General features: G+C 44.2%; 1 protein-coding gene across 1 annotated transcript in view; it reads right to left on the bottom strand.

Moving 5' to 3' along the window:
- The window catches only part of sox5 (SRY-box transcription factor 5), a 115,459-nt gene that overhangs the window by 32,896 nt on the left and 66,468 nt on the right, over nt 1–16,095 (bottom strand). Inside the window, exons 4-6 of the mRNA XM_085376693.1 lie at nt 10,890–10,976; nt 5,898–6,070; nt 4,595–4,663 (exon numbers count right to left, since the gene is read on the bottom strand). Of these exons, the coding sequence (XP_085232819.1) occupies nt 4,595–4,663; nt 5,898–6,070; nt 10,890–10,976 (329 nt within the window). The remainder of the gene's footprint in view (nt 1–4,594; nt 4,664–5,897; nt 6,071–10,889; nt 10,977–16,095) is intronic.

Genomic DNA, 16,095 nt, shown 5'->3' on the forward strand with positions numbered 1-16,095 from the left:
GCGTTCACCACGCGCCAGGCGGCACAGCTTGAACTTAAAGCGCCGCTGCGGCATAATGAAGATGTGGCCGCTAATTAACATATGGGGTGCGAAACAGGTTGGTTGGCACGCGCTGCGCTAAAAACTCCAAGGTAAAGTTATTATTGGGGAGTAATTAGCTCTATGAAGTTAATGCGCCGAACAATAGCTGCCAGCGCCGCACAATATGGCTCGCATCTGAGCGCGCGAAAAAATAGCCCCCGCTAAAGTGCGAGTCCCACAGCTAAAATCTGTTGGCGACCATATGCTCCGGCAATTAATGCAAGACCTGTATGACCTATTGCTGAAGAGGGGATGTGCGAGCGATAGAACCAATAATTAATTTGGAGAGAGAGAGCGAGACCGAGAGAGAGAGAGGGAGCTGGCTTTTAATATTAGTCCATTAACTTTCTATGGACAGTGGGCTATTAGGCCAGTGTGCTGTGAATGTAGGGGCATGGTTCAGGTGGCAGTGCCACTGCAGGATGCACACACAGGTATATCTGTGCCTGAGAAAGCGTGTGTGTGTGTGTGTGTGTGAGAGAGAGCGAGAGGGTGGGCCTCAGTGGGAAAGGCTGTTTGGTTGCAGTCCAGTTTATTAGTGCATACGTGTGTGTGCATGCTGACACACACTGTGTAAGGAAAACACAAATTACACTGGCTGCGGTGTAATGGGGGTGATTAAATAATTACACAGCCAATTGGGTTAGCTGCTCCTATGCAAAGACTACAGAGGTGCTCCTGTGTTACGTTCATGGTCTGCACCGTGTGCGTGGAAATCAATAAATGTTTTTCAATGTTTTTGTCTGCCTCTTCCCAACAATGAAAAACACAGATAGAGACAGGAGTTTGTGCTTGTGATTGCATCAGGTATTACACTTAGCTTTGTGTATGTGAGATAGAGTTACCAGTGTAGGATGGCCTTAATAGAGACCTTGTTAGCTGCTGTCGCCGCCAATTCTGGGCTCTCTTAAACCAGTCAAAGCATCAGGTGGCTTTACTCATTTTCTGATTTTTTTTCTCCTTTCTCTCTCTCTGCTCTGCTGCCTTTGACCTATAGCAGTAGTGATTCTTGATGAGATTAAAGACAGCACACAGGGGCAGCGCTACAGGAGCAGACACAGTTGAAAGTGTGTGTGTGAGTGCTTTGCATGAGTGAGTTTTGATTCATTAGGCAGGCCACACTTGTGTTCTCTCATCCCTCTGTTTCAATATATATTGTGCATTTGTGTCTGGCAATTCTATAAAAATGTGTGCGTGTTCTCAAGGTAAGCCCTGAGCCTCACGGCAGGTGAGCTGCTTTCATCCCTGTCGCGCTTCCTCGCACGGCAGCAACAGTCGTCCCCGGCAAACACCGGGGGGAGCCTCGGAGACAAGACGTTTAATTAGAATGAGACGAGACGAGAAGGAAAGTAAAGGGAAGTTTGAGAAAATGTGCTCACCCCTTCAAGCTTAACAAGAAGGCCCCTAGCAGGGGGTAGGAAAGTGTGTGTGCATGTGTTTTTGTGTGTCTTGTACGTCCTTATGTTCACACATGTTCCTGTTTTGGAATTTCTGTGTGGACAAGTTAGACTGAACCCTTGGAATGAACACAAAGTTTTATAACATAAAGGGTGTTTTTCAAGGTCTCTGCTTAACCAGAGGGAAAGGTTTCGTCATGTTTGGGGTTTTGGTGTAGGATTATGGCAAAGTTAGAGATAACGTACGGTCAGGACTTCAATTAAAGGTTAGGTTTAGATGGTTTATCACAATAAAAGTAAGGGTTACATCCAGGGAAGATTGAGGATTAGGACAGTGTATGACAGCTCACTCAAAAGTAAAACAATGTGAATGTGAGGGAGAGTGTGTGTGTATGTAGTGGATGATTAAAATTAATGGATTGTAAGTGATGCTAAATCATGGATCATTTCAGGTAGAATCAATTAGAGTGAGAAGACAGCCAATCACCGACTTGTGAAGACTAATGAGCGTCTACACAATGAAGGTGCACATGTGCGTGTGCTGCTCCTACTGTATGCCATTAGCCTCTGCTGCTGTTATGCCCGTCTGTGCAAATGAACTTTCTTACACCGCATTCGGCGAGTGCTGCTGGCCTAAATAGCGAAAGCTAACACGCATATCGCTAGCCTGAGAGGGAAAAAAAGAGAAAAGAAAGCAGACACAAGGACAATAAATAATTTGTCCTCTTTTCATGAAGGATGTGTGTCACTCTCCTCTCTTTTTCATGAGCTTGATTATTCGTTTCATTTCATCACCTCTTCCAAGTGGACGGTTGAAAGCATTCTTCACAGGCCTTTGGGGGTTCAAGTCTAACAAAGCCAAGGACGGAGACACACAAACACAAACACACACACACACACACACACACACACACACACACACACGAAGGGACAGCTGAACTCAGCCTTGTTAGGGGGAAATGCAATCACAAGGGGCTTATCATACAGACACAAAACACACATACACGTACATACACACCAGAACACACTGAACCTGGTGCCCTCTCTCTGGCAGGCCATTGTATTGTGGGATTGTGTGGACAATCTCTTCATGAATGATTAAGCAGTGTATTTCTCAACCAAGTCTTTGATGACGAGTGTGTGTTTGATCATCGAGCGAGTGTGCAGCACTCTCCACGACCGCTTGTGATATGTGTGAACGGGCAAGGGAAGGCGTATATTTTGGATGTTTGTCCGTGTATTCGCATACTTTGTTGTGTGCAACATATATGTGGATGTCTAAGTGTTTTGAGCTGCTGTGATGAGCGCCTGTTGATTGTGTGTCTCTCTTAACGAGGCTGCCTACAGCTGCCCCTGCTTGTGAGAAACTATTGTTGGGCCCGTTCAATGGAGAGACGCTTGTTTGGGAAAAGGTTGCAAAGTCATGGGAAAAGAGAGCTTTGTCTCGGCGGGGTCGTGAGGGAGTGAATCATGAGCGGACGTGTTTATGGCTTCACACACACAGCTGTAGTGCGCGCGCACACACACACAAGCGCATGGGTTAAGAAACGAACGCATGGAGAAGGCACAGAGAACTCCTCAGACGCAAACATGTGCTCGCTTTTTTTGTCAGAGAGACAAAACGCGGACAATTAAGAATTTAATTCGCATAAAGCAAATAAACACAGCTGCTTTACACAGTATCGTGGACACACACAGACACACGTCCTACACACATGCTATCACAAGGTTTCTTATCACACAAACCGTGTATGGCTAAACTCTCAGGGGAAAAGGAGTGTGTGTGTGTATGTGTGTGTGTGTGCGCTTTCTTGGACAGGGTGTCTCTTTATGATACAAAGCCCAGCTTTCTCAGCTTAAAATTCAGTGTCATCTGCCTTTACAAAGGGCTGGGCTATTCGTTCCAAGCCACCTGGACCAAAATAGAGGCTCCAGTGTATGGACCCAAAAGTACAATACTTCCATTTTTAAGTGTTACATATATAAACCCACCCATTTTCTCAAGCCGAGGACCAGGCTCACATTCAAAAGGGACTTTTAATTTGAATTACTTTGCAGTTTTATTTGACTTTACTGGCTATTTAACATTCACTTTTATACACCACATGATAAGATTTGGCCATTACTAAATAAAGGCCTATTGATTTTGCATTTCATAGGATTCGGTGGTGATGAAAGTCCCTTACAAATCTCCTTTGAAGCGAGAACATAAACAAGTATCTCATACAACAACCACCCAACTCAAAAATATCACGCAATATTAATCACATCTACAACTGAAACGTTTATTTATTTATTTTTTAAACACAGGGTACTACTTGGCCTGCAGTATGAGAGTGTGAGGATTCTTATTTTATTATTATTATTTTGCAGTGTTAAGAGTGTTTCTGGCATCAACCTCTGTTCAAAAGGGGAAAAAAGTGTGAGTCGTAGCAACCAGGTTAATCAGGTAGGGGCTTAGCTACGCACAAAAAGAGCAAGGATGCCATATTGGACAGTATAGTTTCTATGGGTTTGCAGTCGTACAAAAATCAACAATGTGGAACTTTCCTGCAGAGCTGTGCCGAGGTGGGTGTGTTTATTTGTACTTTAGAACGTAACAGCCTTGAAATAATCAGAAAATAAGGTTTTACTTGTCTGAGTCTCTCTTTCACACTTGCTACCATTATCTAGGTTGATTAGCTGGTGCTGTATTCCTTTAACAGTCACTCTCAGACACAATGGAATAAACATCAGAAAAGTGGACTTCACCGACAGTGTGACAAGCGAGTTAGATTTAGGTAATAATCACTTAAACCGCACATACTGCCAACAGAGTACTTTTGATTTTTCCAAGCAGACCGACCTATTTTTAAGTGATTACACAGGTTGTGTATGAGTGTATGTTAGAGGAGGAGGGGTCACCATTATAAGTCAACGTTGATTCAGGCCCCAAATGCTGATGGCTGAGCATAGAAAAGCTGCAACAATCACAATCACGAAATTGCTATTGTGGGTGATGCCGACACGCGCGCAGACATACTCGCACGCTCACACAAACCCAACACACAAAGGGCACATACACAAACATGCGCGCACATCATATGGATGGCCATGCAGACACAAGCTGGCCTCACCTGGATTTGTTGCTGCAGGAGGTTGATTTTGTGTTGCTGCTGTAGAAGCTGCTGCTGTTGCCGGGCAATCTGTGGACAGAGCACACCATGCGCTTTTAGAACTGCATACAAAGTGCATGCGTGTGCGTTCGTGTGTGCAGAGCCTGTGGGAGATGCGACACATCTGCAGGTCTCTGATGCCCCAGTTGCACGACAGAGGGTCAAGTGCCCTGGTATGAAATATTAAAAAGCTCATTTCATATGGACTCAACATCGACCCACTTACTGACATGCTGACAACTGACTGCTTTTGATATGTTAGCTGAAAAATAATGAGCACACAATTTTTAACAGTTAGCCTCATAGGATAATTTAAAGCTGCTTGCTTTCACTTATATGACTGCGTCTTTTATTTAACTAGGAAAGAATTACACAATTATGTGAAATTTGGCTTCTACAATCCTAGAAAACAGACAAAAATACAAATACTTTTGTTCTTGAAAGGTAATTTTTCACTTTCTTTACCTTTAACTTTTGTTTTGCATTCAAAACAATGCTTTCAATGAAACACAACAGCTACAGCGAAAACATAAGTAACTTTTGAGCTGAAACTCCAGCAACTCCTAAAAAGAAATGGAGAAACACAAGAATTCACATAGAGTACAGTCTTCATAATGTCAGAGTCATGCACTGTGTGCTGGTGCAGGATGAAGCCAGGAGCACTGTAATGCATTGTGTTTGTCACAGGTGATTTGTCCTTACAGCTGTATTTCTGTGTGTGTGTGTGTGTGTGTGGGCCCATCCTTCTCTTTGTAAAACCAAGCCTTCCAGGAGCAAAAAAGCATGGCAAAAAAAGGGAAACCCTTCTCTATGCAAATACCTGGCAGACTCTCGCCTGGGAGCTGGGAGTGTGTGCATGTCTCTTCTACATCCGCTCCAACACTACATACCCTCAGCTGATTCCTGTGTAATGTCCTTGTGTTTAAGCTGCCAAAGGCGCATGTCTCTGGCTGCTTGAGCGCTGCATGAGATGTGTGTGTGTGTGTGTGTGTGGAAGAAAGAGCGTGCAGGGGACAGAAAATCCTGTGATTTGTTGCTTTTCAAATCCACCTTCTGTTGTAGACCTATAAGATGCATTTTAAACAGTACTGACCTTTGAAGTTTACATTTTGCAATGCGATCAATCAAACAATGTGCTCCATATACCAAGTAATGGAGACTGAATGGCTTGTTAGTATGGACATTTTTTTTTCTTTTTGCAGCATAGGCATGGAGTAAACGCCATTTCCAAATGAGGCCCTTCACATGCACCGTGCTCCTATACCTGATCCTGCTGCTGCTTGGCGAGCTCCATCTGCTGCCTCTGCTTCTCCATCTGTGAGGCGGCCAGCTTCTTCTGCTCCTCATGGGCCGCCAAGAGCTGCTCCCTCAGGCTGCTCAACTGGCCAATCATGCCCATGAGTTGGCGCTCTTTCTCCGCCAGGCTGTCTGGGGTACCTAAAGGGCAAGAGTGAAGAAGGGGGGGCAACAGAGGTCAAAGGTGATATGAAATAAGCAGTACTCTGCTAAGGTTACCCCGTGCTTTTTGAAATTCCACTTCCAGTTTTTAGACTTGATATTTCCTTTGTTAAATTAAAAACAGGCTGGTTACAGCTGGATGAGTCCGAGCACCTCAAATATTAAAATTAACCCTGTAGTTTACTGTTTTTTTTTTTTTCAGTTTTTGTAAATTAAAATGGCTATACAAAGGATGGCATGAATCATTGGGGTTGAAGTCAGGGTCAGAGAAACCAAAAAGAAAAAACAGAGCAAAGCTATCCATGACTTGTTAGCTGACTTAATATATGACTGGTTAGGGGCTTTGAATGGTAGAAGGGGGCATGTCAAAGGAAGATGGGTAAAGTGCCGTTTGTGTGCAGCAGGGTTGTAAAACCAGATGTTGACTCATTCTCCTGGGCACAGAAGGCCAGCAGTGATTAATCAAGCCACATCCATCACCGCTTTTATTGCCGTATTGAAATAAAGAAAATAAAGATGGCTGAGGAAGTATTTGTAAACAGGCAAAATGTGGTGGGAAGAAGAGGCAAAGCAAATGTAATGTCTGAGCCAGAATCGTACGTTTAGCAAACAAAACGAATCTTCAGCCAGGTTTGCAAATTGACATTCTTCACTAAAACTTAAAGTACAATCAATATTTATCCGATTGGTGCTGAAATATGGATAAATTTGGAAGTGCTCCGTAGCAGTATTGAGTTGTATTTTTTTTCCTATGAGTGTGCTTGTGAGAAAAAGAGAAGGAAAAGAGAGAGAAGGAGAGTGTGTCTGGTCTGTGTTTACCCTGCAGTCAGCCAACCTCCTGCTCACATTTAGCATGGCCTGACCTTTGACTCCTTAGATCCTGACATACCAGCTCCATTACAAACACACATACACACACATGCGCGCGCTTCCACACAAGGCCTAAATCATTCAACAGGATGTAGTTAGAGAGAGGTACACGGAGGCAAAATCAGTATGTGTGTGCGCCCATGTCTGGTCATATATATTGATGTTTGCCTACATGCCTTTGTTGTGTGTGTGTGTGTGTGTGTGTGTGTGTGTGTGTGTGTGTGTGTGTGTGTGTGTGTGTGTGGAACAGCACAATCCCCCATTGTTCTTCAGCTGCTACCTTTAACAGGGCCACATTCCTGCACCAGTCAAACCAGATGAGGACAAGAAAAGAGGGAGAAAGAGAAGGAAGAGAAGGAAACGGGAGAAAAGAAAGAGAAGCACAGCAGGGGATGAAAGAGGGGAGCCAGAAGACGAGATCTGTGTCGGGGGGGGGGACGTAGGCCATGTCTGCTGACCTGGCCTTTGACCGCTCGGGAAGGTGAGAGCCATCCATTTGTCTTCCCCTGTTGGTAGCTGCCGCCTCACCCACCGCCACCCCCACTGCACCCACCGACACCCCCTTTCCCCCCCTTCTCCCTCACTTCCCCCCGCGCTCCATCCATCCGCCAACAATGAACAATAAAGGCAACTGTCGGGAGCACTGGCCGCTGGAAAAATAAACACGCCGCTGTCCTAACTCACAGACTCACCTTTGTAGAGCCAGAATGTATATGTGTGTGTGTGTGTGTAGCCAAAGCTGACCAAGACAAGAAAGAGCCTTGTGTTACAAACGTTGGCATGTTCAAACGGAGGGGTGAAGGGGTGTGAAGGAAGGGGAGAAAAAAGAAAAAGAAAAAAGAGGCTAAGAGGGGGGTTGCAAAGGTGAAAGGATGGATCAAAGGAGGCTTTTTATTGTAGGGCTTTCTTGTTAGGGTTAGCCTCCCTCTGCACACACACCCACACATATAGAAAATTGGTTCCAAACAGTGAGCGCGTGCGCGCCGATGTGAACGGACATTCCTCGAACCAGGAGCCTGGAAGACGGTCCTCGTTCTTTTTCTGCAAGCTGTTTCCAGCTCCCCTCTAAGGCCGGGGAAAACGACACGCTCAGTAACTGAGACGAGATGTCGAAAATCTCCAACGCCAACATGAGGCGCCCCCGTCTTTTGCTTCTCATTTCTTCCCATTCACACTTTGAGAATTTCTGTGGTCACCCCATAAATCAGCTCGCGTTGCCTTGTTTCTTCAGCTGCTGCGAGGCAGGCAGGTGGATCGATAACTGGTTTCCTCCATTGGTTTACACACATTTCTCCTTAGGCTGATTGCCGCGGCCTGAGCTTACCTACAAACTCCCCGAATCGACACCAACTCTCTCCCTTTTCGCTCTCTCTCACACACGCACACACTCGTGCGCAGGGTAATTAACCAATTTGTAACAATGTAATACTTGTCACTGTGTTCGGTGCTAATTAATGACCCCGGCTGCACTGATAACTCCCCCTGGGTAAGTAAGGAGGAGTGGGGATGAGATGGCCAGGGAGGGAGGGAGAAAGAAGAGGAGGAAATGGATTATAGATGTGAAGTAGAATAAGAGAATGCAGAACATATGCAAAGAAGTATATTTACTTGGACACAAGAACTTAATTTCTCTGAATAATCAAATTAGTTGATATCATCAAGTCAATACTAAGGTGAGAAATTAAGGTACTTAACATGGTGGGTGTTTTGTGGTAGTTTGTAGTAATAAAAACCAGAAGAATTGGTTATCCTAATAAAGTTACTTATAGTCAGACCTTTCTATTGCATTTATTGTTTATTTAAAGATAAATGAGGAGTTTAAAATGCACATAGTAAGTACATTATTAGGAATACCACTGTTGCTCCTGCTAGCTGTGTGTGTACCTGCCTGATCCTGTTTGCCTAATTTGTTTTAGGAAGACCAGTCAACAATTACCTTCTCCTGACCGGTCAGTGGAACCAAGTGAAACTCCTCCAACTCTCTTGCTCTCTCTCAGCCAGCATCCTCTCCCCACACAATATTAGCTGTTCCTTTTAATTGTCGTAATGACTTTAAACCTGGTTTTGTCTCATTCTGTATGGGTGGTGTACAGAATGAACCTAAAGTACCTAGATGGTCATATTAAACCAGAGTAAAGACAATAAAGATAACAAGGTCAGTGAATAAGTAATCTTTATGAGCCAAAAGCTTAGGTTTAGCCCTCCTCCAGAAGCTGTGTTTCAGGCAGTGTTTCTATTCTTCAGCCAAAGGAAGAGGATACCTCGGGTATCTAATCTCAGAGTCCAGAAGCCTAAACTACCTGGTGTTTGCGAGGGTCAGCCAATCACAGAAAAATGGCTTCAAGTACAAAGCTACTATTTAAGACTATAAATGGCACCAGTTTATTTTCTTTTTGTTGCTTTTCTCTTCCTTTCTTTTGAGCAGCTAAGCAAAGCGATCATTTCACACTTTGGAACTTTGGAACTAGACTTTACAGTGTCTTTTCACACAACTTTATTGTAAAAAGGAATGCAGTGTAGAGATAAATATTTAGCAGAGATTTCAAGCAGAAGTAAAAAAGAAAAAGCAAACAGCTGTACAAAGATTATCCCCCCCCCCCCCAAAAAAAGAGATTGGTGCAGCTTTAAAAGTCTCTTGTATGGGGTTTAAGCATTTCCCCTCATATAAACGTAATGATGAATAAAAATGTTATCCAGATTTCAAGCAATTGTTCTCATCTGTGCTGTCACTTTTTAGTGTGGGGGAGCGACGTTAATAGCATAACACCGTGGGGAGATTTATTCCAGGACTATGAGTTCCATAATTGTGTGTATGTGTATCGCTATGTGAACCGCATGGGGCCTTTTTACCAATGTTTCTTCTCAATAAAGCCAACGGAGCAGGAGGCAGTGGCTCACTTTGTTCCCCACAAAATGCTCTTCAATGGAATTCGATGGGGGCAAAAAAAAAAAAAAAAAAAAATCAAGAGATGCGCTGACAGTGTGAGAGCAATGTGTGCGCTCACCTACACACTGACGCTATTAAAGCAAACACTTTAGTATCTCCGCAGCTCTACCTTTTCTCACAGATTCTTATGTAAGACACGCACCGGCTTAACAGACACAAACGTGCATATGTGTGCTTCCGCTGCATGCACACACATTGCTCCCCAGCTGTTGGTGTGTGGTGCACCAAGCGGGACGCCCCTACACAGAAATGTCAGCGCGGCAGGGAGCTGGGAAAAGGAGGTTTGATCAATGGAGCCCTGCTCTCGATGGCCACGCTGCTCCGCGAGGCTCTTTGATTACATATTGCTTTGCTTCCTAATGAAGCTCAATTACTGGAGGAGAACGACGGCTTTGCCCTGGAGTTACAGGGAATAATGGCCACAGTCTCTTCTGCCTCTCTTATATCTTTTCCCCTCTCTCGCTTTCGTTCTCGTTAATTCTTGCTCCTGCATATTCACAGCACAGCTCCACTTGTTCCCTTTTTGTATCCCCTGCTGCCCTCTGTCCTACTCCGCCTGTGTCGCTCTTGGGTGTTAAAGAGGGTTGTTGTGGATAAAATGGTCGATTAGCAGTGAATTAACAGCGAGCTGCGAGACTAGCAGAGACGCCATTAACTTATTTTTTTTTTTGACGCGCTGGTCATACGCACAAGATGAAGCAGGTGTCCTGGTTTAGTTCAGGACAGATCAAGTTCATTTAGGATCACTTCATCTGAATTCAGTTCATATTAGTTCATTTCAGGTCAACTTTAACCTGAGCTGTCATCTTTACAATATGGCCCCATCACTAGATGTCATACCTACCACGCTTTAGGCCTTTCTGCCTCATATATTTAATCTAACTCTAGATGTTTTACTCCCGCAATGGACATCGTCAGTGCCTCAATCAAGTTCACAGGGTTAAAGTCTTTAAGTTCTGGCATAATTTAGTTTTACCGTACCTTTAATTTCTCCGACGTGCCCTGAGCCCATGGCCAAAAGTTTATCCTTCCAGTCCTTTGACAACAGCCTCTCAATGCTGGGGGCCTCTGTTTAGGGGAGGATGAGGGGCGGGGGGGCAGGGGAGAGGGAGAGAGAGAGGGATTCAGATGGCTGGCCAACATGACAATAAAGCTCATTTAAAGTCCATTTGCTGTAATAAAGGCAGCAGCGGCTCAGCCTAATGGCCGCATCAGCAGGAGAGAGAGGGAGAGAAAGGCGGAAAGAGAGGAGCTGATAATCGAAAGAGAGGAAATCTGAAAAACAAAAACAAGTGAGCGAAAAAGGGAGAGAGCGAGGGAGCGCAACGCAAGATAAAGAGAGAGACAAGTGGAGGAGATGGGGGGAGAGAGAGAGAGACGAAAAAAGAGAGGCTTTTTTCCCTCTCACCTGCTGCTAGAGAATCATTAGCCCTGTGGGCCCTGAGACAAAGAGGGCCTTAATGCACCCGCCACAATGGACACATTATCAGCTAGTGCTTTGTTTTCAACACACACTCCACACAGACGCTTACAGGCGCACGCACATACACACACGCGCACAAACCACTACCTAAACACACACTCGCAGACTCACTAATTACAATCAAACTATGGTAACAGTTGTGCACACAAGTACACATACAGTGAGGGGAATGGAAATGTCACACGGGTGAGTGTATACTTGGAAAGATCCAATCCTAAGATGTGTGCACATATAAGCACCGGAAAAAAACAAACGCGTACACAGATATATGGCCATGAACCTCGAGTAGTCACAATGTTGGCTGTGATTGACGTGAACGAGAAGGAGAGAGGAGTGATCAGACAAAAGAGGGAGAAAGAAAGAGAGAGTACTTTATTTACTGGGAGCCATCTGCACTTGGGATGGGAGGCCTTCCTAAGGAGAGAGGTTTTACACTTTGAGTACGGAGATTAACCCTATCAGCCAATGCAAACACACACACACTTGAATGTGCTCATACAGTATATGTGGCTCCACACATAGATGTATACACACTTGCAAACGCTGACAGCAGGAAAAAAGTTTGTTTGTCCCCAGATTATTTTCCTTCCCCTATAATGACAAGACTGATTTAAGAAAAGTCTTAATCTCGCTGGTGTGAGACAGCCTGCATGCATAAACCCATACACATGCATACTGATGCACAAACACTCAGGTTTTCCACAGAGGAGAGGGGGGGGGATGTCCGGTGTGTTGAGTTGAACAGCTTAGTGCATCTTTTCCTCTAAAAGAGACACGAATGTACACATATCTTCCACACTCAACAACAAATCAGAGTACACAAAAAAGCAGCACTTTGCCTAAACTTCTTTCTTTCCTTCTCATCCGTCTATTTCCCTTTCTGTCCACAGTGGAGTGTTGACAAACCACCTGGAGATTTAAAGGATTTAAACGACACCCGATCACCTGCAAACCTGCACGCAAGCCCCCCTCACATAATGACACACACTCAAAAAATAGAGCACATTAATTTCTGCTTCCCTCAAGGCCTGAATCAGGTCCTTTCCTCTGGCGTGGAGACGACAACATCCATGCCCTGCTGATTACAGTGAGCACACATTTGCAAAAAACACACACCTCGGGATCAACGCTGAACTTCGAGCCAAGTCCACTTCTCACTTTTTCCTGTTCGTCTTCCCACTGTCCTTGCCCTGTTCTGTCCTTGAGTCTTCAACGCTGCCACTTAACCAGTAAGACAGCAGCCCTAGTGCTTTCACTCAGAAGCCACTGTAGCCTTCAGGGAATCGGTTCACAGCAGGATGAAGGTAGGGCGAAGAGGAGGAGCACGAGTCGATAGAGAGTCTTTTGCAAAAACATGCATAGAAAGAGTAGAAGAAAGAGTGTGCTCCTGTGTCCCCCCCTCCACGACAGCTGTCTCACCATCACCCCAACAGGTGCTATTAGCCCCTGGCACTGCCTCTTTCTCTCTCTCCTTATTTTTCTCTGTCTCTCACTCCCCTCCCCCCAGCCCCCTCTCCCTCAACAATGACAGAGGCTTTTAAGCCAAAGAGCTTTGACAAGTGAGAGGGAACAACAAATGGCAGTGTTGCCTGTTCTCTTTCCATTGCACTCCCTCTCTGTCTCCATCTCCTAGTTATTATTTTTATTTATTAACAGGGCTGCAGCCATTGTCCCCAGTGACAGGCTGGGGCCACTTTAACTATTAATAAAAGCCAAGAGGCTCTTTCATTGTGCGGTGGATGGCAAAATGGGAGGAAATGGGCAGGAGGAGCTGAGAGGGAGAGAAAAGAGGGGATGAGAAGGAAAGAGGGGATGGCGTGCTGTATCTTTTAGTGGGATGTTGATTGATGTGGCGAACACTAAGAGAAATGAACTTCCACTGTCACCCATGACAAACTGCAAAAATACACGCACACAGAAATAGAGGTCAAGAACCCACACATACATGTGCGAATCAGTTAAAATGATCTGTTTGAACCACAGACTGTAAAATAAAGATGGACATGGACTCTTTGACATCACTCATTGCTTTCTGGGCTTTGCATTTTGAAGCCACAATATTTGGGTGCTGTTTTGGTATCAGAAGTAACCATATTTGGATGAGAGGGTGGCGTGCAAAGTTATTGGCTTAGACTATCCAGCTACCTCTATAAACTGTATGAATGTAATGCAATGATGTTCTGTACCACACAGCAGGCTGTGTTATTTACTGCGTAATTCCATTAAAATTCTCCAAAAACCACAAACATCACAGAGACAGCTGAGAAGATCAATTCAGTGACTCAAATTAGTGGTGGTGACACCTGACAGACAGCAACAGACAACATTTGTCTGCATTGGTTAGCTGTTGTTCGACTGTTTGCTACTGTTAGAGAAACTTTCTTTGAAGTGGAGAAAACATAGTTAGACTCTGACGCTTTTTAAATAAAGTCTCATACGATGTGCGAATTGAATGAAACTGTTTATAAGAAGTAAAGTGTCATTTTTAGAGCACTCGACATTAGCTATATATATATATAATGTTATATAATATGAGATATAATGTTAGCTTATAATCAACTGTTGTCGTTTAGCTGGTCCATTGTCAGTCCTCAATCCAGTTCAGGAGTTGAGGCTTGAGGTGAGGAGCAAGCTGTGTTGTCTCTTTCCTTCACATTTTCCCTTCTTCAGTGAAGAGGACCCCTTTTCAGCTTTTATCCTGTTTTCCTTCTCTCACCCCAACCGGTCGCAGCAGATGGCCCCGCCCCTCCCTGAGCCTGGTTCTGCCGGAGGTTTCTTCCTGTTAATAGGGAGTTTTTCCTTCCCACTGTCGCCGAAGTTCTTGCTCATAGGGGGTCATATGATTGTTGGGGTTTTCTCTGTATGTATTATTGTAGGGTCTACCTTACAATATAAAGCACCTTGAGGTGACTGTTGTTGTGATTTGGCGCTGTATAAATAAAATTGAATTGAATTGAAAAGCTGATCAAACATAGGTATGATCCTTCATATCTTGAGTTTGAAGGTGCAGACATGAATACGGGTTAACTTCTTTTCACCTTTGGTGTACTACATATGAGGCCATATGAGGTGGTATTTTGTTGTCCACTGTGTGTTCAAAATGGTGGGGCAACATGGCACCTTCCTCAAAATGACACACACTCCTATGTATTTTTAATAAGTTATAAGATTGCTTTCAGAGATATACACATCGTATACTAATCAATAAATCTTTATTAAATAACCTAAAAAAAATGACCGACTGTGCCATTTATACTTAAACTTTAAGTGAAAGGCTTTTAACCATGGGAGACTGTGGGGATTAACGTGCTTTTGGAGCCATCCTAGTGGTCACTAAAGGAACTGCAGCCCCAAACTTCGTTTTTAAGCCCCAGAGGTTGCCGTTTGGTTTAGACAGCCTGAAACTGTGACCTGTCTATGCATTATCTTCTTGTTCACTAGTTCATTAGAAGCAAATCGCTTGTTTTTGTCTTCCTTCTAAAAATATATATATAAATACGTCCACGGCTGATGTTCCACAACAACAAAAACAACTTGTCCAATACAAATCGGTTCTTGAAAGACTCTTTCCACCTCGTTCAGATTCAAGGATTTATTTCCTTCAGCTCAGCATATGGAAATGCACTTAATTCACTCTTCATGTTCCATAATGTTTTAAGAAGTCTTTTTTTTTTTAAAAATAAAATCTGCTTGATAGCTGAATGGAAACATAGCAAGAATCTACTAGTGCTAATTACGGGCCAAAAATCACATAATAAAGGAGGACAGCACAACACTTTCCATGAAAATACGAGACACTACTCCCTGTTTCTCTGACGTATGGGATGCTGAGTGTGTATGCGAGTATGTGTCTGCGTATGTTGGTGTTGTGTGAGGTAAGCGGGTGGAGTCTGGTGCCCACGCACGGGTGTGGGTCGCATATTTTCAGGATTGGGTGGTGTGAGATGAGGGTGAGGGAGGATACCCCGTGAGAAAAAAATAAGGTGTGAGGGGAGTTTATTGTGTTAAAAGAAAAATTAGGCAAGAGGAAGTGTTGAGTATTTAAACTGCAGTTCTCTCCATTATTCGCTTCTTAAGTTGCTTTAAGGATGTAAATAATGTTGAAAATATCACACATACATATTCTGAAAATTCTTCAGCTCCTTGTTTAAACTGTATGATGTCTGCACTGAGTAAAATACCAACACACGTCATTCTAGATGTTTTTCTGCGCATTTCCTTCAATTTATATTTTTTTGCCTGCAACATTTTGGCGCTTGAATCAATCAGAGTGGATTAGGCAGTTTCAAAAATCATCTTTCCTTGTTTTGTCTGTATGGTTTGGAGCGTACAGTACAAACAACTGGTGATCCCACTGTTGTATTTTCATGCGTAAGCGAATGAATTCATCCGAGGGCGACGTTCTGATTCGGATCCCGCACAGCTGAGAAGGATTCTGGGAAAAGCAGAGGGGGGAAAGCGCTGACAATAACTCTGGAATCGTCGGCTATTATTTTGGCTCATTGGCTCAAACGGAGTCAAGCTGCTGCCCTGCAGCCGAGCCAAAACAACCCCGTCCACCTGCCGAGAGACGGAGAGAGAAACAGTGTGTGTGTGTCTGTGCGTGTGTGTGTGTTGCAGCAAACCCCCGTCCGGCTTTTGGATCCACAGTAAGCTTTTGGTTCGGGAGCTGCTGGAGAGAGGAGAGAGAGAGAGAGCGAGGGG

This window comes from Diplotaxodon limnothrissa, linkage group LG17, assembly GCF_057381915.1.
Source record: "Diplotaxodon limnothrissa isolate DT_005_m linkage group LG17, D_limnothrissa_male_GT1.1, whole genome shotgun sequence".
In the NCBI taxonomy this organism is placed as follows: domain Eukaryota; kingdom Metazoa; phylum Chordata; class Actinopteri; order Cichliformes; family Cichlidae; genus Diplotaxodon; species Diplotaxodon limnothrissa.